Raw genomic sequence first — 27,890 nt, forward strand, 5'->3', positions numbered from 1 at the left:
AATTAAATTCAGTGTGCAGGATTACATATTAAAGAAAAGCAATACCTGATGGCTGAAGACAGAAATGTGTTGAAATGCAAAATGTATGTAAATAGCCTATATATGGCCCTATATGCTTTCTTTTTTTTTACTTCATGCCTAGGGCAAACCAAATGCCATGTTCTTTTTTATTCTTTTACTAATTTTGTTATTTTTACTTTAGTTTGTCAATATACATGCAAAAATGTATTTCCACGCATGTGTGTTTGTTTTAGCATGTGCTTGTGTATTCGTGTGTGTGTGGGAGTGTGGTGCCATTGTGTGAAATGCAGACTCTTCACTTTGTATTGTTTGGCCTGTGAAAATGCTTCCACTGCAAACTCCGCACCAAAGGAAATAACGCTATTGCCTCGGATTGCCACCCACTCTTAAAATATATGTGTATCCTACTTTATTTATATATACATCAGTGCATATGGAGGGGACTGGCCTATGTTCGCATAACCTGGAATAAAGCCTTCTGTTAAATCAAAACATTACATTTGTGTTAAGTACCAGTCCAAACCTGAACAAATTCCATATCAATATAAAAATGTCAGAAAAGAGGCTTTCTGACACTAAATAATTGAACAGTAAGTTTTTCTCACTGTCATAAAACTCTTCCCAAAAGTAGTGATCTACCTACATAGGCAGCAATTTAAATGGATTCTTTGGTGCCCAAAGTTACTGCTATTTACAGTGCTCTAAATTGCTCAATTACGAGGCAGCTCCCTATGTCATGACCTCGGTCTGACAGCCCCCTCCTTTCTGTTGTCTATTAAAATTGTATTACATATATAATTTAGAGATGTGGATGGGATCAGTTATGTAGGGTATTTTGCACGCATTCTACCACCATTATATGTAAGGATATTTGGTATGCTAAATTTAGAAGGGAATTTAGGGTCTTGAAGTATGTGAGCTATGAACTAAATTAAACTGTCCTTATTGTACCTTATTAGGTAATGAAATGTATAACAAAATTAGTCGCGTTCGACAAACATTATAAAGTAGATAAAAGACAAAAAAACTACATTTGCCTTAATAGATTTTCCAACATTAAAATTGTAATACAACGTTTCGTTGTATCCGCTCACAATTTCTACAGTAAGGAATTAGCTTTAAGTGAATTATGATTAATTCACTTATTGGAGTGATATTATTCTCATGGCTTATTGAAAATAATATCAATAATACAAATATGTATTTAGGTACAGTTTTGAAGCAATATCTTTTAGAAACAGGGATGAGATTATTTATCAGAATATACCACAGTCACGTCGTCTTTGAACACAGACAAACTTTATTACTATTCTAAACATAAATCTAATCTAACACATATACAAAAGACAGGTTGGTGAAGAGTGATCAGTGTACAGTGAAAACTAACTTTACGGAGTCGGTTGACAATACATTAAGAACCATTTCATCCTTCTTTGAGTCAACATCAATTTGCTATCGGATTACCCAAATTATTTAATTAATAAACCAGCACTTTGAGTACAATATTGGAGATGTACTTGTGTTCTTTGTGTTGCTTGATTCTTGGCGCTTGGTCAAAAGTGCATTCCGTCAATGTTTTGATCTCCGTATGATCGAAGGGTTATTGTCTGTATGAATTATGGGGTTAGCTGTGAAACGAGGCCTTCTCACTCCTTCTCGGGACGTCAAGTCCCGAGCTTCCGTGGATCTCACATGGGCATGTGCAGGCAGGAGAGCCGAAGAGCCTCAAGAGGATGAAGAGATGAGACGCAAGAGAAGAAGAGCAAAGAGAGCAGAAGAGAGGGTGTTCTTCCTGTTTGGAAATATTTGAACTGAAATTGGCGGCATCCCCAAAGGTGTCCTGCGCGAATCAGAAGTGACTTTTCAGAGTCACATGGTCGACTGGGCTGAACTAGTTGATTTTATGAACTTTTGTTCCAGTCTTACACATTTCCCGCTCAAATAGTGCATATTTAATCATGAGCTTTTACATCTTGAGAATGGTACAAGAGACATGATATTCGTTGTCATCAGCTTTCTCTGCATACGCCAGCAAACGCTTGCCTAGTAAACATGACATTTTTTTTATGGCTGTTATACGTATAGGTAACAAAATCATACTGGTTTTACACATCATTGCATTTTATCAAGTTAAGCCTTATAGTTACCATTCTTAGTAGAATGAGATGAATCATACAGAATTAAAAATTATAATTATCAATTATAGGTGATTGCACATCGCTACACACATTTTAAAGGGGTCCATCAGTTTATCATTCATTTGTCCGGTACAAATATTACCACCGTTCAAAGTGATTTTCAGCATTATCTAGTAAAGCTAGATTAAGATGAAATGCCTTAGTTGTGCAAATCTGATGGTCCTTGTAACCTTACACAGAACAGCCTGGTTTCACTGTGTGGGGGTTCCGGCTGACGGCCGGTAATTTATGACGTTGCAACATTCCAAACTGAAAGGCTGCGTGTAGTGTTTCAAATCATGTTGCTGGAATTCTTCTGCATGTATAATCTTACATATGTTTGTTTCTGTTCTATGTTTGAGGAAACAAGCAGGCAGGGAAAGCGACAGATGCACTTATGTTAATTGTCTGCACCTGTCCCTCATGTAACTTGCTCTATTGTACACTTTTCCCATTCCCACTGCCTACCTTGTGGAGGTGGTGGCCATTCCCATGGCTGACCGCCAGAAGGCGACGGCCGTTCCCGCTGCCGAGCTTCTGACCTTCCGGTAGAGGAGAAGGAAGCCGATCCCCAGTCGCTGCCAGTTCCCTCTACTCATCGAGTAAGGTGCCCGAGCCCCAGTCGCTGCCAGTGTTTCCGGCCACGGAAGCCGTTCCCCAGTCGCTGTAAACGCACATGGCCATGGAGGCCGTTCCCCAGTCGCTGTCAGTGCACATGGCCATGGAGGCCGTTCCCCAGTTACTGTCAGAGTACATGACCATGGAGGCCGTTCCCCAGTCGCTGCCAGGAGAAGCCTGTCCAGTTCCCCGTGGCTGTCGAAAAGTCTGTCCAGTCCCCTGTGACCGTTGTGACCATTGACTATCCTGTCCAGTCAACCAGCCCTTTGCTCAGTCCAGTGGCCAACACCCTTCAGACACAAGCTACCAGTCTGTTACGCAACCCAGTAACCAGCACCCATCAGACACCAGTGACCAGCCTTTTACTCAGTCCAGTGGCCAGCATCTGTCAGACACCAGCTACCATTATTTTGCTTAACCCAGTAGCCAACACTCATCAGACACCAGCCATCAATCTGTTGCTCAGCTCAGTAGCCAGTACCCATCAGACACTGGTCACCACTCTGACCCAGTCCTGTCACCAACAACTACTGACCAGTCTGTCCAGTCCTATGTGGCTGCCACTGACCTCACCAGCTGCTCAGCACCTCGGACTTCGACTTGGTCTCCGGGTTCCCCTCCGTTTTGTCCATGGCGTCCCGGTCCATCTAGGCCTCTAGTTTTCTCCTCCGGGTCCACCATAGCCCGCCGGTCCACCTATAAACAGGTCCAGACCATCCCCCTGGTCTCCCCACCCATCCTCACGTGTCTGTCATCTGTCACGACCTCGGTCTGACAGCCCTCTCCTTTCTGTTGTCTATTAATGTGTTTTGTTTCTGTTCTGTGTTGGAGTCCTCATCATGTTGATTGTCTGCAACTGTCCCTTGTGTATCTTGCTCTATATATTGTGCCCTTTTTCCTTGTGTTTGTCGAATCATTTTGTTAGCAAGTTTGTCTGTTCCTGTTCAAGTATTGCTCCTGTTGGTCGGTTCTAGTCTTTGTCTTTGTTCTGGTTTATGTTAGTTTTTTCTCCCTAATGAGAGTTTTGTGTTACCTGTTGTTTTTTTTTTTTTTAGTTTAATAAAATCTCAATTTTTCACTCATTCCTGCACTTTGGTCTTTCTCACTACTTATGGACCGTGACAGCCTATGCAGGTAGTAAGGTAGCTTACTAGGTTTTGGAACCGACCTGTTCAGTTTCCTTTGAGAGTGAGTTTTTGTTTGCAGTTGAAATCATTTTCTTTCAGTACACAAAAGAAACATTGTTGTGCATACAGCTCTAAACACAGTGACACACTGAGCTAAAAAGTGCTCTTAAAAAGTGCTGATTATGGCTTGCGGAAATAGTGGCATTATTTCTGGATGTCACACCTCTAATGAGTTATTGTGTTCTCTGGCTCAAAGGGGCCTTTTAGTGCCTGCTCAGGAAAATAACTGGAACGGACTATTCTTCTGTTTTCCATTTTTTTTTTTTTTATCCTTGACCATCTGAAGTGCTATAGAAAAATGAGGCGAGCAAAAGAAGAGGAAAAAAGGAATTCAATGCATTCATCAGGGGGCAAGAGAGAGCATGTAGCTGAATTGTAAAATCGGAGGCTCTTGAGAAGAATCAGACTATGAGAGCAGAGGAATATGTGAATGAGGGACAGTGGCCATTTTAAACATAATCTCCTATAAATAGATTGACAAATGGGCTATGTGTTATAGGGTTACTGTTGGAAATATTTAGGGATGCTAAGGAATGCATGACTATACATTTTGCTCATACAGTATATACTATACAGTTAGGTATTTGAAGAAACCCGTAACCCATAGGGTTAAACATTGATGCATAATTTGTCCCCCACCATTTGTTGTACTGACATAAATGTCAAAATGTATGGCTTATTGAGGCAATATGTGCTAATATTTCTCAAAGCGATCGGACGATTTTTGCCTGGCAGATGATGAAACGTCCAACGAATCCCATAGACTACTGAAGGAGTCATAACTAAGGACTAGAATCATAAAGACTTTGGGGGGTCTCTTTTGACTTGGGCCAGTATGTCATCACCTAGCAACTAAACAGAACTCCCTAGCAGCCACATACCAACACAAAATTCAAAACTGGCAAGCACCTATCCAAACATCGTCTGCACACATCAGCTTACCGCAAATTTCCCACTCATTATTTTCACATGCAAATGAGCTTGCGATTGATGATTGGCAGAAATGTACAGCTCTTCACTGGTAGTGGTGAGTCTGCAGCAAATCTTTGGTGACAAAAACAAATTCAGCAAAACTAATTTGCATGTGAAAATGAGCGCCAAGTTTGCAGCAAGTGTGACAGAACTCTCGATTTTTGTAAGGTCCTTCTTGGGCCATGTGCTTGACACTGCTGATGTGGTGTGTGGATTGAACAGTAGGTAGGGATATTTGACAGCTGAGATTAGTGGTGAGCATAGAACAATGCTCTTCATTAATGTGCTAATAACCTAGAGAGCGATTGTTTCATTACTTCTGGGGATGAGGACATTTATGTGGAACTAGGAAACGCAAATACTTACGAAATTTGCAAACACATTTGAATTTTTACCGCAGTATGCTTCCATAAACTGCAGTACATTTTTGTACTGTTGCACCCATTCATTTCCCCACAGAGGCTCACCATATATGCACAGAGGTGCCCATTTTTCAAGTGCAATCGCAACCTTGATACCATATACATCATCAGCCAACATTTTCTATACATTAAATTCAATTAAACCAAGATAATTTTCCATTCTGCTATTGGATTTTAAAGTAAGAGTTACTGTTAAAATATTTGGCCAACATTTTTCAAGTTTTTTCTCTTTTGGCTAAAAAATGAAAATGAAATTTTATAGCATTTTTGGATGAGAAAGTTATGACATCTCCAGTTATTTCACTTCTGTGAAAATGTAGTATCTCACTAACCAGAGAACAAAAGGGATGTGATGTCAAAGGAACAGCGTGGGCATAAACAGTTGCCACATGGTAGCACTTGGAATTCGGCCCGAAATTTAAGAACGGCATTGTTACAGACAGAGCCCCAAAAAAGATCGGGAGCTTCAAATCTCAAAGATATAGGGAGCCCCTTACCTAACCCTTTCCCTCAACCTAAATGTCTGTGGAGTTGTCGCCCCCTTTTGGAGTTGGCACAACCCTCTTTTGTATAACCCGCCCCCTAATTTTTACAAACCATTCCCTAACTTGGAGATTCCGTCCCCATTTGAAGATCTCTGTCATGCAGCTATACCTATTATGAAATTTGGAAAAACATTCAGAACTAACATTCTGATGTCCTGTATGATCATGCAGGATAGTCAAAATACGATAGAGCTCACACCACACACATACAAAAAAAATTAAAACAGTCTTATGTCTATTCTTAGCTCAAGTTATTCTGCTCAGTCTAACAAATAAATCTAGAACAATCAGATGCAGACTCTATTAGAAAACCTCTGCCCAGATCAGCATGAATTTACATGTCATAAATGAATATGCAAGCTACTGAGTCAAAGAGAGGTTATGCACCCAGAGAGTTCTCTTCCCTTCCTCTCCTGATGTGACATTATTACAGTCATCCTGTAATCAGGAAGTCTTTAAATCAGAACAGAAAAGTAAATGGCCTTACAATCCACAGCTGTACCTCTCACTACTTTGTAATTTCTCCCTGGAGAGGAGAGTCTCTCTTACACTCTCTTGTTTTCTGTTTCTTCCTTAGTTTGATGACAATACAGATAAGATATGCCATGTAACACCACAGGAGAGACACGACAGCTGAAAGGTGATATAAAATAGAGAAATTGTGAATCAAAAACAAGGATTAGAAATTTGGAGAGACAAAAATAGAGGTTTTATACTGATTTATTACACGGCTCTCTGAAATACTCCATTCTGATTGGTTTATGGCACCATCTAGCGGTAACAATCAGTGTATCAGATCGCTCATACGAGTTCTGTTAGCCATTGTTCCAGCTTCTCGGATCACTGTGCGCTCTCTACAAGAAAATTCATAAAATAATATATATATATATTTTTTTTTATAATTTAACATTTATTTAGTTATTTGACAAGTAGTCTTGTAATAAGATACACAATGAACAGTAAGACATTCATTAATACAGTTAACACCAACACCAACACAATGCAAACCGGAAGTGGATTTCAGCTTTCAGTGATTTATTTCTTCTCACATAATTACATAATTTCAACGTAAACCAATATTTCGTGTCCATTTATTTGTTTAATTGGCAAGTAGTCTTGTAATAGCCTGAACAATGGGCAGTCAGACAGTCATTTTCACAAAATAAACACCAACAGAACTCAGATCCAAACCAGAGGTAGATTCCAGCTGTTCAGCGATTTCTTTCTTGTCACATAATTCATATACAAATCAATATAAAATGTCCATTTATTTATTTGGTTAGTAGCCATGTAATAAGCAGGATAAGGTAGAGTCACCCGGTTGTTATTGCAAAATAAATCCATTCAAGCTAATACAAAACCTCTCAGCTTTGCGTCTGGGTCCTGATCACCCTGTCAGGTTTATTCTGCAATAACCGACTGACTGTACATTTATCCCTTACTTATAAAACATTTGTCCAACACCATGTCTCTAAGTTACTTGTTTCTGTAGGCCTCTGTAACATAAGCTGATGGAGCAAAAGGGAATTCAATTGTCTTTAATTTCTTTTTCTTTGATATTATTTTTATGATAACTGATTTTTGAGTTGAGTAGGTTTTGAATGCAACTTCAGTTATTTGTATATTTGATAATTACTGTAAGTTAACTAATATTGGAGGTGAACTAGCTTATCTAAAACACTGTGAACGAATTCACCTATTTATGTCTAAATTTGGTCAGTCCAATTGAGTTATAGCTCACGCATTGCTTTTTAACAGAAAATTCTTAAATTATTATTATTATTTTTTTTAATATACAAATTTCTATACAAATCAATATAAAGAGTTATCAAAATGCCAAAGCTGCTCTCTTTATACAATTAAAATGCATGGTAATGCATATCACAATAACTGTTTTTTTAAGTTCAATTAAAATTATATCGTGTGTGTGTGTGTGTGTGTGTGTGTGTGTGTGTGTGTGTGTGTGTGTGTGTGTGTGTGTGTGCAAACAAAAACATTTTACTTTTCTTTTTCAAAGTCATATACCATTTACAACCTAAAGCAAATGCTAAAGGAATATTAATGCTTTCGCATTAATATTACTGCATGTGTTGCATAATGTTGATTATCACAAAAAAAAAATCTTTAAAAAATAAAAGCAAAAATTAAGATTACAATAAGGAACTTACAATGGGAGTGAATGGGCTCATTTTTGTAGTGTTTAAAGACAGAAAAGTTAATTTTATAAATTTGATAAAAGCACTTACATAAATTGTTCTGTTAAAACTACTATTTTAGCTTTAAGGTTGTTTAAATCAATGTTTTTATGATCATTTTAAGGTTTACGGCAGTGTAACGAATTCCTGCTGCTGGCATAGGCAATGACGATGTCGATGAAGTGAGAACCCAAGTGCAATTTATTAAATTAACGTGAACTCCAAAACCCTTCCTATAAATGTGAACTAAACTAGGCATAAACATAAACGGCTGCACTCCCATACACTACTTGACCATAGACAATGGCAAACATGAGGATTAAATACATGACATGGGAGAATAAGACAAACAAGTTAACCAATGAAAATACAGAATTGATCACAAGATAATTAAACAATAAACCACTGAACACAAGACACATAAAATGGAGGAAAGGTCAGTAATTGATTTTATCATACTGAAACCATGTTAACACACATAATGTTTATGTCTTGTGTAAATATGTACTTTTGAAATAACAAGTATTTTAAAATGTACAGATTGGCCCCATTCACTCCACTGTAGATGACGCGCTGTAAACCAGATTTTTGCTTTTTTATGTTTATAGGTTAGATTAACATAATTAAACCCAGTCAATGCTAATCCAGATGTTCAGAACTGTGCTGCTGCCCAGAATTGTCAGAGCCAATCAGATCACATTAATAAGAATGGCAAGTGTAATAGCACATGGGAAATAGACACAGTCATGGCAAATAGGTAGATCAATATGCGTCCTCCGTGTGATAATAAACTCTAAAATATAAACTATTTATCAGTCAAGGACAATACAAAAATAAATATATATATATATATATATATATATATATATATATATATATATATATATATATATATATATATATATATGAATAAAAATACTTTTTTATTTAATTTTCTGCCAGGATTAGATCGTTTTTGATTGATGGGTTGTGACGCTAAATAACTCACCGCATTGCAAACACACAAACCTTAAAATGAAATGCATCATAAATTTCACTGCAACTGAGCTGACCCAATATCCTATGTGTGCTCATAAAACAAAGCACATCCTGTAGGCTGTGATGAGTTGTCAGAATACCACTGAATGGACCCATAAAAGAGCTGGGTCAATGACAAATAAATATACCCAAGATGATGAGAAGTAAAAACTCTTTCAAAAATTGCATTTGCTCTCTGTCCAAGCTCTTAGAAATTCAGTCTTGATATTCAAACGTATATAATTTCAAATGTTTCTGATAAACGTTTCAACCATTTATAACAATAATTTTGATTAAGATTGTCAATTTGATGCATTAATTCCGTGTCACTAATTATATAAAAACTTTTGAATTAAAAATATACACAATTAATCATGCCACCATAACAAGGAATGTGTCTACCAACTGAGCAATTTATGCTTGTAGTGCCACCACTATTTTTTAGCCAGTCTAAGCTTGCATGGGGCAGTAAGCTCAGTTCCAGCTGTTGTAATTAGGGGTGTTGATCTGGGAGGCACAAGTAGGACATGTTTTTTCTAACTTTAGGAAACTATATTGTAAAGAGAACTTATTGTTTTTGTCCTATCCCATGCTGGAATGAAATATACATCTCTGAACATGCGTAAAGTCTCAATCCTCTCACACATATTCTGGAAATAATCTCTAGTACACTTACTCTGACAAGCAGATGGGTACACAGAGGCATTCATATACAGTACAAACAGCACTCATGGTAATCTATATTCAGCTGGTGTCTTTAGGAAACCTGTGAACATGCTTTCTCTCTTTTATAGACACACACACACACACACAGTCAAGCTGTCACTCTATTGTGCATACTGTGTTTCCAGCATCTGCTGTGAAGAACTGGGTCAGCTCTGACAAGACAGACAGCATTGGGATCTTGAGAAGAAGAGTGAGACAAGAGACTGACAAGGGGATGGAGGGATGGCAGGGGAGAAGAGAATTTGAGAATGTAAGTGAAAAGAAAAGCCAACACCTTGTTCTCTTAACCTATTCTTAAAGGCATAGTTCACCTAAACAAGATGCTTCTGTAAAAGTGTAAACACTGGTTCTGTGACACTGTCAATACATTGCTCTGTTTGTTTGAGCATCACGACCTGCCCGACACAGCAACACTGGCTCAACCAATGGCATGAGTTTGGGGTGGGACTATTTGTTTGCTGATTAATAACAGATGAGTGATGTTTTCAGGGAGAAAAAAAAACAATTAGTATTTTTGCAACTTCGTTTTGTGATGCTAGTGGTGCAGAAATACACACTACTTTAATGATAGAAGTATTTAATAAGCCAGAAAAAGCAATGGGGAAAAACTGCATCTTTTTACAAATCCTCAGAAAATGTCACTTTGAGGCATAGTTTAGATGGGTGAGGTGTATTCTGTTTTACAATGCTCTGCACGCATCCTAGCTACTGTGTAACGCCTTCAGCTCTTAACTGTGTGTTTTAAAGATTACTCTTGGTGAATGTATTCATTGTTAAAAAAAATTAACCTTAAGTAAATAAAAATACTTTTAAATAATTTGTTTAAAATCACAAACTCACACCAGATGAAGACTCATAATAGTATTTATAAAAGTATTTTTTAAAATACTTTTAAAATAGTATTTTAAAAGTATTTTATCATAGTATCAGTCGCATAATAAAATCTGCTTCATTTCAGTCTGATCTCATAGTTAAATTGGAAATAGTAGGATGACTTTTCTTTAGCTAAACTAGTTCTGTGTTAACCTAAATGCTAAACACTGCCTCCAGTGGCCAAAGCGGTAACTGTTGTTTGGCGCATGGTCATGTGTGAGCTCCAGTTTCCAAGTAATATGTCAACGGATGGCCACCAAAAGCAAGTTGCGTAGCGAGTTGTTTTCAACTGTCAAACGGTTCTCGAAAAATATTTAAACCAAACTTGGTTTGTGTTTTGACAACCATGACCTGAGGGTACCAACCACTGATCTATATATATATATATATATATATAGATCAGTGGTACCAACACAGTTTCGGCAAAGTGCCACCTAGTGGTCACGATATATGAAAATTAATATTTTTGCTTATAACTTCTGAACGGTTTCACCTAAAATCACAAATCTGGTTTTATAATTTTCTGTGCGAGATGCTGAGTCGAATGATAACACATTTTCCTATGTCGGCCATTTTGGGCATCGCCCATAATTTTTTTCTTGTAAAATGCTATTTTTCAAAGTATTGACATATCGTTATGAAACTCGTTATGTGTCATTGACACACTGCCCTAAAGGTACTCAAAGAGTTTTGGGACAGCTCCACCTTCTGGTCAAAAGTTATACGAAATGTTCATAAAATGCTAATAACTTTTTATTACTTTGTGCTATTGTCATGAGATCAGACTTGGTAGATTCTGTGAGTCATGCCGAGAATGTGGATACAATTATGCCATGATCGATCGTACTTATCCGTCATTTTGAAATCCTTTAAAAACCTACTTTTTCGAACTCTTCCTAGAGCGTTTATCAGATATTAACCAAAATCTAATCAGCCCACCTTCAGACCATGCCAAGAAATATTTATGGATTTCGTGTTGATAGACCAAACCGTTTTCATTTAACACAACAATGAATTTGATGGTATGGTGCAAGAATGGTTTTTAGGTTCTATCTCAGCAACGCTTTGGCGTATTGACATGAAATTTTATGTGTCATCATGACCAAACCTTGACCACACCAAATCAATTTGGCAACAGCACCATCTGTTGGTCAAAATTAATAAGCTTTTACGCCCCAATGCAATTGATGGTATTCATGGTTTTTCCAACTAAAATCATGACCAGATTGCTTTAATTACTTGTTTTTTCCCCATTGTTATGCCTAATCATGGTTGATGTGCTTGGCCCCTTAATTGTTGCTTGCAGCTATATTTATTGTTATTGTTGTTGTTGTTTCAATAAACAATACAGGCGGCAATGCTAAACAGTCTCAAGCCTTTTACGTTAATGTGGGAAAAAGCTGAAGGAAGTGTGTGTGCTGTTTCTGTTGACAACATCATTGACAGCTTCTGGTGCTCCTTCCAAACATGGTATAATGCTCCCATCTCCTCCTCGGCCCACAAAACCTCACTGCCATGGGTTTACTTAAGATTTTTTAAGCACTTTTAATGGCCAAACATACTGTTTGTGCAAAAATAACATACAAATGTGCAATTGACGTAAATCAGAAAAAATGACATCACTCAATTTTAGGGTTCCCCCACCTCAAATTCCTAATTTATCCCCTAACGATGCTCCAACTACTGCGACTCTGTATTTCACCCCGTGCTCAAAATTTAAACTGATTGGTCAGTGGTGAACTTCTGAAGAGAGCATGATAGGTCAGTTGATTTTAAATAGACTTCAATAGAGCTTGTGATTTTGACATCCGTAGACACTGCCAATAATAATAAATAAGTAACAATTTGCAACTTTGCCTGGCTGATTGTTTCTGTTTGCTATCTAACTAATATCACAGATAGCTATGCTTAATTAACCGTGAGAGGCAGAAACCTTGACTGCAGTTAAAATACGATTAATTGTACAGTCCTATATAATGTACTTTTTTCCCCCCACTTTTATTTCTGAAAGTTTCTGCGACGCTTGTGAACACAGTATTTCATAGATTTCTGGTTGAAACAGGCTGATCATTCAAGCATTCCTGTCTCTGCTTAGGACCTACTTTATGAGATACTCCCCTGTAATATGAATTCAACATGTCCACACTGAGATAAATCATACCTTCTAAACATCTGATCTCAGCCATTGTTAGCAACAGAACAAAACTTATTAAGAATCAATTATACATCTGTAAGGTCTGATCTCAGAGACCACAAGCAATGGATGACAACTGAAATAGGAACAACTGTGTTGATATGGTGTGCTTTGTAAATCTAGTTCCAGCTTTCTGCCAAGTTCTGGTTTATGTGAGCGCAGCGCATTGATCTCTACTTGAGTCAGAATTTCCAATAACTGAGTGTTCTCAGTTGCTTGCATGCCCCTTTAATCTGTTCTTTAAAACTGCTAGAGTACAGCTAGAGGCTGCACATGTGACTGCTTATACTTAAACATATTTTAGACCTGCCATGTCAACCAAGATGCTCCTGTGGATGCTTCAGTATGAGCTCAGGTCACATGTGTCTTTTATGTGGGACAACAGAAGCAGCCACCCACACACAACAAACAGACAGATAAAGCAATGCACACATGTCTTTACATGACATGATACCGACACACAACAGGCCTTTGAATTTCTTCAGGCACATAAAGCCAAGGATCAGGGGTGCATTAACACACCGGCTTACATGGGCTGAAGCCCAGAGGTCCACAACTCCAAAGGGGGCCCCTTTCATGGTTTCCGCCACCCCACTCTTCCCAGTCGAAGTTCGCGGTAGGAATTCATCTAAATGCATTCAGTGGAAAATGCTGTTGTAAACACGGAGACTGTGTGCAACAGTGAAAGTCGTCCATTTAGCACATGGTTATAGGATAACAGTTCCCCAAATACCATGGCTGGCCCCCAGAATGACTTATATTTCCAGCCATATATTTCCATGTATAAAAACCAATTAACACCAATTAGTGTTAGAAAAACTAAAATCATGATGTTACAAAGACAACGTTACAAATGAATGTTACAATCATTCATTTCATGATTTTAATAGTATTCCTTTTACGGAGGGTTGGGTTTGGTAATTTGTCATAAAATTAAGGCGTTAAACACATTTAAGCTGAAATGCGTAACTTCTGTGCCAGTAGCGCCACCAAATAGAATTGCTTTCAAAACAGCTTTCTGAATATGTTCCTCTGTCTGCCATTGGTCAAACATAGAGATAGTCTCGCCCCCAATGTTATTGTATTTGTACAAATAGGTCGCTCAAAAGTCCGGCCTGCAGGCCATCTGCGGCCCTCGACTGCTCTGATGTGTCCCGCAAAAGATTTTAGAAATGGAACAGAATTAGAAATTACATGAAATTCATATGCTGGACACTGGATGTCGCTATCACGTACAGCCACTATTCACAGCGCATCGTCTCCAGTAGTGGGTTCTGTGTGGTCACCATCAGCTTCGTCCACTGGCCGAGTTCAACGGGAGTTTCGAATACTCCTTATTTCCAAGGATGAAGCACCACGCAGAAAGAATTATGCATTTATTAAATGATTGGCATCAAGTTACAGTAGATAATTTACTCATGTACTTGTTTTTGTTAAAATGTCCCGATACCTTGTATCATACAACTGAATAGAGCTGCTGTTGTGCGGGCAGCTATAGAGTTCATTGAGGGCGCACAGAGATGCACGAACCAAGCATGTTCTTCCAGAACGTCGTCTGTAGCACTGGAAAGTATAATCAATTGGTTCTTTCCAGAGGGGTTACCAGGATAATATCATGTTTGGGGGGGCAAGATAAACAATTGAAAAAATCAGCGCAAAATTAAGCTATACTACACACAATCTGTTTTAGTGCATATCTTTTTCTAAGCCAGGAACCCAGAGATAGGCACTGGCCCTTATTAGACTATAGGGCTATCACATAAAAGTTAGTTAAACCAGGTCAACATTAATAATATGATGATGATATTATTATTATTTATTATTATTATTGACAGATTCATATATCAGATCACGGTGATTGCCTGGTGATGAGTGACAGGTGTTTGCTTGTAAGAAGACGTGCTACACGAGTAGGCAACCGAGACGAGAGAGTTTTTTAAATGAATCTGAAGTCACGTTTGTATAGACAAGAGGTAAATTAATTTGTTTCTTCTTCTAAGCTGTTCCAGACTTAGGTGCTACTTTTAGGGCTAAAATGCTTCGTGAATTACTCTTAGTAAAACACATTAGGAGTCTAAAGTTATGAAGCTACTTGTAGCCTCTTATAAGATTCTTTGTGAATGCGGCTCCAGGTAAAAAAAAATTGATATGCTCATTTGAACGGTATGAGAACAGTATTTTAATGTTATTCTCTGGTTGTAAGTGCTGTCTGACTGTGACTACTGCGCACTCTGGTTGTTAATGTGATCCGGCAGCAGACTGACACACACCCAATAACGGCCAATAGAAAAGCAATAGGCTACATTTTTTTTAATGAACGTTCTAGTTAGGACTGTTCGTTTTTTATTTAAGGGGCTACTGGAGGAGTTTTGAGATCTATAGTCAAAATAGACTTAGATAAATGTATTTAATTAAATACTACTATTTTTCACAGTCTCATTTTTACTTTAAGACCGGAGTAAAGCAAGGAAACTAAAATTTACCTCAACAAGGCGGGATAATGAACGACTCTAGTCTCATTCGTGGAGGTGGAATAACAAGTTCTTTGTGAAATGCAAGATTTATTGTATTAAAATTTAAATGCAAAAGAAAAGGTATGAGTCTGCTGTTTTTGTCAGTTTTAAGTTTTAATTTAAAATGTTTGCGATTTTAATATAAATACATGGTTAAATATTTTTCCACTTAATTGCTCGAGCAAATTAATATATACAGATGTATAGAAGTAATGCATTGAATACGTTGATTAAATTGGGTTTTAACGTGAATACGTCTATTAAAGAGTGTATATGTGTACAAAGAGAATCGCAATGCAGACAAAACTTTTTTTTTTTTTTAAATAAAAGTTGCTGATAACTTCTGGATTTGAAATAAAAAAAAATAGTGAGTATGCCTATGTGTTTCTGGTGCAGTACAGCCGCGGATCAGTTAGCCTACAAAGTAACGCAGCATATGTGAAAGCATCTCGCGCTGCTCTTGCACCGCATACAGTGCACTGCACACTGCTTTCTCATCGCCGCACATTCTATCAGCTGCAGTTCTGGCGCCTCGATCAGTCCCCGAAAACTCGACGTACATTCACATCATATGTTAATGCAGCGGTAGAGTTACACTCACAGGACACTGCACTTATTCGCAATCACAAAAGTTCATTGTTTGCTCGTGCTTTAAAGCTCTGCCAGGTAAACATTTCATTGGCGTTCTGTTCTGACATAATGCACTTTTTCTGAGCGCGTACGCCGAGCTCGCGCGAGCGCACTGTGAAACAGCGTCAAAACTGGATTTTTGTTGTGTCAGTCCTCACTCATCTGCTAGCGATGGAAAAATATGCACAAAACAATCCACTTTTAAATTGTAATTTATCATCAGATGGACAGATTATTTCTCAAATTCTCAGGGGAGGCAGAGCTTATCCTAGGGGAGGCACTGCCTCCCCCAGCCTCCCCCTAGACACGCCCCTGGTTCTTTCTGATATTTCATTGAAACAAGAACAATTATTCACAGGCTGTAGGAGAGAACACTTAAAACACTGTATATCTGTGCCTGATGTGTGTGCTCAGCTTGCACATGAGCGTTTATAAAATAAAATGAAGCGCAATAATTTTGATCAAATTAAAATTGTATTTGTAACACAAGTATCAACAGAACAGAAGCTATAATTGAATAGCAATAAAGAGCAATTCCTTGAAAGAGTAATTCCTTACATCACGTCATAACTGGAAAATGTAATCTGATTCTGATCATTGTTATGGGTCACACCCAACACTTACAGCAGCCCTATATGTGCTTTGCAGAGCCACTGAATGGATGTCAAAAATGATCATGTGAATAAGTGAGTGTAATATTTAGTCTAAGATGAATGATTGTTCCATAATAAGTGTTCTTTGTGAGTGAAATACCCTATCCTTTATTTAAATGTAGGGCCTATACAAGCATACCATAGAGATCAAACTATGATTAAAACTTGCTTATTATTAGGCGTACAATATTACGATTATGCATAGTGGCAATCTAGTAGCTTTTAGCCATTTTTTCAATTATTACAGGGATTTGGACCACGGCACGGCACCTTCTTTATTTCTGCATTTGGCCCCCAACCGAAAAAGTTTGAGCACCTCTGCACAAAACAAACAATTTGGAATTTACAGAGCACTACAGAGAGCAAACAGCTTTCAAGAAAATCAACCTATGAATGTTTATAGCTGTCTCTGCATATTAAGCTTGGATTGGAGAAAGTATTTTACACAGAAGAAAGTTACATACCTCAGCTTTAACTAATCACATCAAAAGTAAATAATGACATCAACAGGCCAAAAATATTTTTTGTACATTATGTAAATTTTACTTTTTTACAATTGTAATTGAAATTTTAGATTTTTTTTTTTCTCAGATATTTCACAGGCCACCTCATGCTCCCTCACAGGCACCCTGGGGTTCCGTGGACCCAAGTTTGAAATTTCCTGCCTTAAAATGTACATGTGGGTCACAGCTGACACAAATTTTTTTTAAGATTTCCTTTCTTTTCTCCATCTCTCTCTCTCTCTCTCTCTCTCTCTCTCTCTCTCTCTCTCTCTCTCTCTCTCTCTCTCTCATGCTTTCTTACTTCCTCCTTTACCTACCGCAAACCTTCACTAAGTATGATTTATTATTGTGAGTTGTAAACCGAATGCTCAGCTTGTGAATGTTTGCAGGGATTGAGGTATACGTATGTGTGCATTAGAGAGAGAGAGAGAGAGAGAGAGAGAGAGAGAGAGAGAGAGAGAGAGAGAGAGAGAGAGAGAGAGAGAGAGAGAGAGAGAGAGAGAGAGAGAGAGAGAGAGAGATAACAGGAATTTGTTGTGGAGATGATGGCAGGAAATGGTATATCCTCTCCCACATAATCGCTGAGACACACAGTCCTCCCTGTGTTAATAATTCAGCTCTTAACTACCAGTAAAACACTCATGTGGGAGTGAATTGTTTCCTCTGTCCCTGCTCTAGAATACAGAAAAGCAGGATTTTATGAGGGACAAGCATTACTGGGATGATTCCATTCCTCAGGGTGCATTCAGCAGTGCCTAAAGACCTCAGTAGTCATTAGCTAAATAAACCTACTAAGTCCCTCAAGTGCCTGTCTGGTGTCTCTTTGTGTCTCTCCCTCATGCAGGGGCATGCTCATTTCAGGTCACAAGAAGTACAGCCAGGAATCAAAAAGAAAACAACATCTCTCCATTATCTTTCTCTATCATAGTTGATCGTGTTTTCCCAAAGAGCTTATGATGCTCTCTGACATCTCCAAATTGGTCTTGGCAATTTTGATACCTTCTACAAGAAAATACCAATTTCAAAAACAGAAAACAGTTTCTTCTGCAGAAAAGCAGATTAAGGTATACAGGAAAACATGCTGGGCGACAGTGGGTAATGATTCTCCCAGGAGAAAACTGGCCTAGAAGTTGTCTGACCTCTATGTACTTCTTAAAGTAACAATAACCTGAGAGGGTGGGGGTGTGCAATGTTAATTTTCTCCAAAGGGATTTCTCAAAAAAGAGCTCTAATGTTTCAGGTATTTCTAAATCTGTGGACTAATTCATAAAATGAATTGTCAATTTGACCATGCCACTTTCAGAAAGCACACTCATGAGACCATCTTTTCAAATGGACACCATCATACACAACCGTTTGTTAGTGCACAGCGCAGACATCTTCAGAATCATAGTTTACATTTATTGGCCAATTATATTGCACTTACAAGTGATTTGCTCCAAAGGACACAGTAAACATGCCATATTAACTATAACACATTTACAACATTGCCTAATATATTGAGGGTGATACGATCATAGGGCCACCAGGAACGGCACACCATCTATGTTGGCAAATATCAAAGACATGCAACCACAAGGAGAGAGATGGGACATAGACAGTCAGTGATGCAGCTCATTTCATCTGTCCCTAAAGCATCACCAAAGTGTGAGACCCATAATAAGACACCAATTTCATTGTGAATAATGTACCAAAATAAATGACACAATAATGTCTATTAACAAGACTTTGTCTTTGAGAGAAGTTCACGCACAGGTACATCTAAGTTGCGACACCGCTCCGGATAGGCAACATTTTCTGCATAGTAGATGTAACTGAGCTTACCTCCAGACTTGGCCGAGCTGCAAGATGTGAATGATGGATTGGAAGAACCACATGCACCCTCTGCAGCATTTCTGCGTGCCATTCGCAGGCACCGTTCGCGCTCCTGCCGCGCCGCTGCTGCTCCGCTGGTCGCTGCCCTTGGTGCTGAAACTGCATCCATCCCCGCCGGGGGACGCGCTCAGCTCCGAGTAATCATAGACGAACCACCTGAAACTCAACACCTGAACCACCGCGGAGGGAACCACCACGAAGACTAACGTGAGCCCGAACCACCAATAGTCCCGCCTCAAGTAGTAGTCCGCTGCCAGCCACAGGTCGGTGGCTCCGTCGGAGAAGAAGACCAGGAGGGCGCACAGCACCCAGCAGCAGTCCAGCAGCGTGAAGCGCTTGTCGGCGTGAGGGTGCAGCGGAGACGCGCTCTGCTCCTGGCCAACCAGACATCGCGAAGCGCTCTCGTTCTCGCTCACACACAAGGCTGTTCCATCCGATTTAGCGGCCATGTTTGTTGTAGAATGAGAGTGGGCAAAGGAAAGCGAAGTATAATAAGAGGGGAGGGGGTGTGTGTGTGTGTGTGTGTGTGTGTGTGTGTGTGTGTGTGTGTGCGCGCGCGTGTGTGCGCGTGTGTGTGTGTGTGTGTGTGTGAGCTCATGGGAGAGTTGGAAGAGAGAGCGCGAGAGGGAAGGGGGAGGGATAACAGACAAACCTCGGGGATATCATTGGGACACAATCAGACTTCTTCAAGGAACATTTAGTTGGAATAGCAACAAACAAATTCTGCATCTTTTGAGACGTTTTATTTCGTTTTGTAAAGACGAAAGACTGAGGAAATGCACACATCAGGATATTGAAAAGTGTGACAGCTTGATCTAAACATACATAACCGAAAACCCCAGTGCAATTGGTAAAATGTGAGTGTGTGTGTGTGTGTGTGTGTGTGTGTGCAGGTTTAAGTGGTTGTACAGTATAAAAATAATTATGTCTATGGAAAGTCTTCATAATTATGGCTGCACCAACATGTGTGTGTGTGTGTGTGTGTGTGTGTGTGTGTGTTATTATTTGATAACGTTTAACACACGTGCTATATTTTGACAATATTTTGCACATAAGTGGTCCTTTCATATCACTTCAGGAATGCCTCAACATGCCCCAATATTCTAACTAATTATTTTCACATATGTAGCATATTTAGTTATTTTTCATATTAAAATTTTCTTTCCATTTGTAATTTATGTTAGATATCACGTGCATGTTCATATTTAGTATGAAAGTAGGCTAAATAGCAAGCTGTAATTTAGGTAATGCATTTATTCATAGTGATTCATATATGGTATATTTAAATGTTCAGTGAGGTTAGTGTAGCCTATATTATGTGAAAGTAATATTTTACTGAACAAATAAAGTGTAAATTGATAAGTCGCTGTCACACGTTCCATTTACACTCACGTGATCAATGAACAACAGCTCATAACTCACATCTATCGAGGCAGCTTTTTATAATTGGATAATTTCCATGTGCTTTTGTGCAGTTTAATGGATAATGAAAGCGTACATGTTTTTGCAGTGAAAGGTTGGAAATGGGTTATTGATTGGTGTGCGCTCTCTCTTTCTCTGTGATATTTAACATTGCCAGCACGCTGAAAGTGTCATTATGTCAGCAGAACTACATGTTGCTCCATCTGAAGTTAATGCAATGTATCATTCACTTCTGATGCTCATGCTCAACACGTTTGTGTGGATGTTGACTCAAACATTGTTAACATGTGATCAGGGCAATATATACGCACCGAGAAGCTTAACAGAAGAGAAAGGATGGTATAAAAGGATAATGTGAAAATATTGGCCTATAACTCCAAAACTATTTCATTTAATTTAATTCCAGAATTTCTAATCCATGTATAGAAAGCAATTCAGAAAAAAAGGATCTTTATTTCCATGCTTATGGAAATGCTCCAACATACAACTATTATAGGGAACAAACTATGATTCATTTATTTAAAAAATTCTGAAATCATGCAATAAGAGCAACTATGGTTAAGGGAAAACCTGCACATTTGAATATTTTTATAATTTTTAATAATTATAAACTTGAATCTGGAATTTGTAATAAATTATGGAACCTCTGAATTTTGTGAAAGAATGTGAACCAAATAGATGAAATATTCTAGTGACTGTGAAACTGACTTACACCATTCACAACGTATAGTAATTATATGCAATAGAAAAATATGTGTACAAGTGAATGTGATTTAACAAGTAGTGAAGTACTGTGCCAGCTGTTCAGGTGGAAAAATTGCTGTTCACTTAAAGTATTTTATACTATTTTTAAGATTTACACATTTCAATTACAAAATAACAAAATTCCATCAAATTGAATGGTGTAATTTTTATCTAAATTAAATGAATACAACTTAAATATAAATGACACCAACTCTGCTTTGTTTTTGTCAGTTTTATTTTGATTGACATTGTTTGGTTTATTAGTGTTGTCATTTTTAAAACCAATGCAGAAAAAAGGCAAGGATATGCCAACAGATTTCTGAATTGATGTAAAATCCATTCAAGGATGCTTTTGAATCTAAACCCTTACTTGACAGAATGTATGTCTAAAATCATTGCTCGTAGGCCCATAAGAAAAGGGCTGCAGACCTAATTACACTTATTCCATTAAGTCAATTAGGGTTCTAGCTTACTTTGAGATTCCTACTGGTAGAGTTGCAAGGTAGGCTTTTTAACTTCCAACAGAGATAAATAACGTTAAGCATTACTGTGCGAATTAGATCTGTGTCTGCTTTGACACAGAACAGGCTCTAAACCTAGTCTTGTATTGTACGTCCGGCCTAACCACTAAAGCACAGTTATGAGGTTACAAGAAAGCAGTGTAAAATTGTCTTTTGGTTTAGAAGACAGCATGGTCCTTTTCTCTGTTAGTTAAAGCTGTAGATGAGTGACTTACTGTTCCTCTTGTTGTAGACATGCACCTCCATCTTTGGAAACATCTGTCAGAATAATGGGCTGTTTGGTGGGGTCAGAGTACCTGAGTACATGAGCATTAATCAAAGCTTTTGTCAGGTATGTCAGTGCTTTGTTATGCTGGTTTTGCCTGTGCCAGCAACTGTGTGATTAGTGCTGTAATGCTATAACTCTGAAGAACAGAGCTACGTATCTCGTATTCTATTGTGAAGCTGGTAAAGCAAGGTCATGGTTAGATTCCAGACTGTTCCCTATCTGTCACTCACTCAACTTGTCACCCATCTGAGACCCAAACACCTCTGATCTTTGAGAAAAGACCAATGGGAATTGGCCAGTGGAATTTGCATGCCACTCCCCCGGACATACGGGTATAAAAGGAGCTGGCTCGCAACCACTCATTCAGATTTCTTTCTTTGGAGCCGAGTGGTTGTGTTTCAGTGAGCTGAATTCTTCTGCCGGTCCATTCACCTCTGCATGCTGTTAGATTTACGGCACATTACAGCGGCTTCTCCTCCTCGTGCACCAGTTGAGTGCAGTGAATGCCTCTTGTTCTTCGAGTATATATTCTTGCAAATAAGAGTATATTTCATCTAAAAGAGTGGCACTGATAGAGAGCATCTTTTTAAAGATGCCTTTCCGTCGGTGTTTATTTCCTGGTTGCAGTCCTTACCTCTCCGCTTCTGATGGCCATGATTGTGGTCTCATGTGCTGGGGGCGCTGCCCACACAGAGACAGCGTTTGTGGACAGGCCATGTTCTCACTGCAAAAACATGACCATGACAACGTTGTGGTCGCAGCTTTCCTTCGTCAGTGGGAAAGCTACCCTTGCGGCTCCCCACCTCGGTCCTTCTACCAATGGGTTTGAGGCCGTGCCGGTCAGCACTTTGGACCCCAATGGGAGCCATCCACCGGGTAACCCCCAAGGACCTCCCATACCCCAGGATGCTCGTTTGCCCCGGTCGAGATCAGGGCAAGTTCACAAACTCATTCAAGGCTCGCGAAGCTGATAAGCTCTCGATTGTAGCATCGCAGAGTGGGCTGATCCAGACTGATGCCGAGGACTCATTTGGGCTCCCACCTTCGGGTTTGGTTGCCTAGTCGCAGGCCAACATGCAGCTGGCAGCCATGTTTGCTCGGGCAGCTGGGAGCCATGAACACTTGCAGCTTGATGATTGGTTCTTGGGCTCAGAGGACCGCTCATGGCCGTACCCGCCCCGGCTACTTTCTTCCCGGAGGTGCATGAGGAGCACACAAGGTCATGGTAGGCACGTTTTACTTGACAGACCCGATCTCTGAGCTCCTCTGCTCTCACTACCCTTGATGGTGGGCTGCCGGGGGTACGGAAAACGCCGGGTGACGAAGGTCATGGCGTGGTCTCTCGGGCAGGCGATGTTGATCCACCTATGGCTCAACCTGGTCGACATGAGGGAGGCTGACAAGGTACGGTTCCTTGACGCCCCTGTGTCCCAGGTTGGCCTATTCGTGACACCGTCGAGGACTTTGCCCGGCAGTTATCGGTAATTAAGCAGACGGAGGCTATCCAACACATCCTGCCCCAGCACGGATCAAGATACCGCACCCCGTCCCCCTGCAGCGATGACACAGGCTCCACCACAGCCCAGGCCAGAGACCCGGCCACAGAGTAGAGCCGGCCACAGGAAGTGGACGTTTTTTATGGTCGTCATTATCACGATCACCGGGCACCACACATTTATGGCAGGCATGACTCTGCAGAGGCGGGCCCCCTGCCCTGCGTGCCCAGCTCTGGCACAAACATACCCACACCCAGGCGGTTGTGATGGACTATGAGGACGGTTCCCCTTCTCCTATGATGGGTACCCGGAGCCAGGTAAGTGCTTCGAGGTACCTAAGACTCAGCACGGCCACGAGTTCTAGGTTCAAGCCCCCTCCGGCTCCGCTTTGCTGCGAGGCCCCACCTGTTGGTACGTCGGACGCGATTGTCCCTTGGTCCCCCTCATCCGGAGCATGGAGGCGTGGCTTGCGCCCAACCTGTCACGATGGCTGACCAGGACTGTCCGACTCGTCTATGTTATTCAGTTCTCCAGGCGTCACCGCCCTGCGTGCAGAGATTTCGACCCTTCTTTGGAAGAACTGAGCTGGTACATACAGAAATAGAGGAAATCATTTGAGTTACTTTGACATGTAGTATTGTGTTTAGCCAACAGAATTAGATTATCTCTACACAAAGTATTTAAGTTAAGATTACATATTCATTTTATGTTAAGAAAACAAATTTCAAACATGTAGAACCACTGTCTAAGATCGAAGTTATCAAGTTATGCTAAATAGTACTTTTTTTGAGTGACTTATTTTGTCAATGCCTGTGAGTGTTAGCATAATACTTACATTACCACACATATTTCTCATGTTTTGACAGTGCAGGCACAAATGTTACATACAGTTGATGTCAGAAGTTTACATTAACCTTAGCCAAATACTTTTAAAATCAGTTTTTCAAAATTAATGACATATAATCATAGAAAAAAATCCCTGTCTATAGTCAGTTAGGCTCAATACTTTATTTTAAGAATGTAAAATGTCAGAATAATAGTACAGAGAATTATTTATTTCAGCTTTTATTTCTTTCATCGCATTCCCAGTGGGTCAGATGTTTACATACACTTTGTTAGTATTTGGTAGCATTGCCTTGAAAGCTTCTCATAATAAGTTGCTGGAATTTTGGCCAATTCCTCCTGACAGTACTGGTGTAACTGAGTCAGGTTTGTAGGTATTTTCAGTTCTGCCAACAAATTTTCAATCAGATTGAGGTTAGGGCTTTGTGATGGCCACTCCAATACCTTGACTTTGTAAGCCCTTTTGCCACAAATTTGAAGGTATGATTGATTATGATTTGGAAGACCCATTTGTGACAGAGCTTGAACTTCATGGCTGATGTCTTGAGATGTTGCTCCAATAAATCCACATAATTTTCCTTCCTCATAATGCCATCTATTTTGAAAAGTGGACCAGTCTCTCCTGCAGCAAAGTATTGCCACAACATGATGCTGCCACGCTCATGCTTCACATTTAGGATAGTGTTAGTTAGACTGTGGATATAGATACTTGTCTACATGTTTCCTCCAGCATCTTTACAAGGTCCTTTACTGTTGTTCTGGGATTGATTTGCACTTTTCGTACCAAACATTGACAGGGAAATTATTATTTTACTTAGAATTGGAGAGTTGGTTGGCATATATGGTAGTTAATATATGATGACATTAAGCTTTAAACACTGACACATTGATGTCATAAGGTACACTGAAGAGTCAGCATATGTCATGTCCTATCTCCACTTCTGTCACAACCATTACTACAGTCTGGAAATCCACATTACACTTTGAATGAATTATATTGTGTCATGTTTTTAAAGTACTGTATATTGAATGTATTTCAGTGTGCTTGACAGTCCAGGCTCACTAAGCGACACTTTGTAGTGGTATATGCAAGGCCGTATTACTTTACTGCTGGAAGGCATGTGGTGTTATGCAAGTCTCGTGTTTGAAATGCTTTAAAATGCATTGTGTTGTGTGTCAGTGGCAGGAATCTTGCACATGCTGTCAGCTGCCATGTCCACTCTCCGTTGTTTGTCTGGTCCTCTCACCCTGGAAATACAACTGCCGTGCCACTGCTGCAGCTACAATCTAGTGATTTGCCAGGACAGCCTAACTTCGGGGAAGACAGTTCAAAGAAAAGGCTAGAGGAGACTGAAATCACTCAGAAAATGAAAACATACAAAGAAAACAGAAGGGGATGTAAATCTCTCTCTCTCTCTCTCTCTCTCTCTCTCTCTCTCTCTCTCTCTCTCTCTATCTCCCCCCTTTTCAAAAGGGGATTTGTTGAAGCTTTATCAGTCTCATCTTAACCTTAACTATTAACATAAATTGTAGGCTATTTCAACTCTCAAGACAAGGTCTATGATGCCACATTTAAAGGGATAGTTCACCCAAAATGTAAAATTCTCTCATTATTTACTCACCCTCATGATATCTTAGGTGTGAATGCATTTCTTTCTTAACCAGAACACATTTGTTTCTTTTCTCACAATGTTGCATTTGTGTGCTTATCTTGGATGTCTCAATTGAGTGGAGAATGTGAGATTACATAACACAAGAGACCGCTTGGACTCCACCCTCTCGTGAAGTTACATCTCACATTAGAATATACATGTAGTTAAAAAGTACATAATATTGATATTTTTTGCACCAAAAGTGATTGTGTCAATTAAGAAAACATTAATTTTACTGCTGGAGTCGTATCGATGATGTTTATACTGACTGCCTGTAATTTTTGGAGCTTCAAAAGAGAAATATCCATTCACTTGCATTTTAAGGACCTACTGATCTAAGATATTTTTATTCAAATGTGTTCTGGTGAAGAAAGAAAGTCATACACACCTGGGATATCATGAGGGTGAGTAAATAATGAGATTATTTACATTTATGGGTGAACTATCCCTTTAAAGGTGCATGTGACCAAAAACTAGGTTACCTAAAGAGTTGGAATGGAACATACAAAAAGGCCTATTGTACAGTGCATTACATTTAAGTGTTACGGGAGCCAGCTGGTATGCGATAGCTATGCGGTATGTTTAAACCTCAATCCTCTGGCCTCAAGAGGCACACTAGCAATTGACACTTGGAGCTGTAGCCTTTAGACACCTCGTTAGCATGCTTGCCTTCCATGCTGGAGATGTTGGTTCGAATCATGTTGGTTCGGACCGGTTACATAATCACTGTTTCTTTAATATTGTACATATCTACCCATTACTTTGTATAAGAATGCTTGAAATGAGAAGCAGTTTAAGGGGCTTGTCAAGCTGCGTTCACACTGCCAGTGACACGCAGTGACAAAAGACCTCATCTCATAAATTTTCATGAGCAACATGAGCCATGGCGACCATTGGCGATTGGATGTTCTCCAGCGACGTGACAAAGTTGAGAGATGTTTAACTTTATGCAAATGAAGAGTGAATTTCGGGAGCGACAGTCAATACAAGAGAAGATGTTAGAGCTCACATGATCCTAATATTTTAATAATAATATTAATTGTAAAGAAACTGTTTAGACTCTCCATATACACCACTAGCGACCTAACCGCCAGCCACTGTCGAGCCACACCCTTAAACTTCTGTGATATTCTGGTCCCTAGATATGGCATAGCAAGCAGCCTTAAGTATGAGCAATCGTAATAGTGAAGCAAGCACCACTAATAACAACGTGTAATTACAATAATTACAGCTCTGCTAATGATTACATATTAAGCTAAAGGTTTTTCATTTGTTGTACTTGGTACTTATGTTTTTACATTATAACATGAACACTAATGTAATGCGTGACCCTCCCTCTGTAGCAATAACAGGGAGATGCGTGTCATTTGTAAGTATTGATTGTAGGTGCAGAATGGTATGCTGCTGTATCAAACACTCTAAACAGTATATTAACAGCAAACAAGGCACATTTGTTTAGCAGCATTAAATATACCAGCTTTTGGTGCAGCATACATTTCCTCAGTCAAATGTGATCTTAACAGGTCAATCATAATGAAATGGTTTTGAATTATTCTGTAAAGCAGTTCAATGGAAAGGAGGAGGCAAGAACCAGCTTGACAATATAAAAAAAATAGTTTTAATAATAAACTGAATGAAAAACACACAAACATAAACACACAGAGCAGCTGCCTGTCATTCTCTCTCTCTCGAACTGTCATCACCGGCTGCCTTTATCCCTCGCGTGCCCCCATCAAGCTGATTGGGGACCGGGGTGTGCGTTGATCCAGCCTGGCCCCACCCTCTTCTGCTCTACATATACATATTTTTTTTAGCTTTGGAGC

General features: G+C 39.4%; 1 protein-coding gene across 1 annotated transcript in view; it reads right to left on the bottom strand.

Moving 5' to 3' along the window:
• The window catches only part of LOC127628938 (XK-related protein 7-like), a 133,772-nt gene extending 114,202 nt beyond the window's left edge, over positions 1 to 19,570 (bottom strand). Inside the window, exon 1 of the mRNA XM_052105922.1 lies at positions 19,071 to 19,570. Within this exon, the coding sequence (XP_051961882.1) occupies positions 19,071 to 19,570 (500 nt within the window). The remainder of the gene's footprint in view (positions 1 to 19,070) is intronic.
• Positions 19,571 to 27,890: the final 8,320 nt, after the last annotated feature.

The sequence above is a fragment of the Xyrauchen texanus genome, chromosome 35, assembly GCF_025860055.1.
Source record: "Xyrauchen texanus isolate HMW12.3.18 chromosome 35, RBS_HiC_50CHRs, whole genome shotgun sequence".
Classification (NCBI taxonomy): Eukaryota; Metazoa; Chordata; class Actinopteri; order Cypriniformes; family Catostomidae; genus Xyrauchen; species Xyrauchen texanus.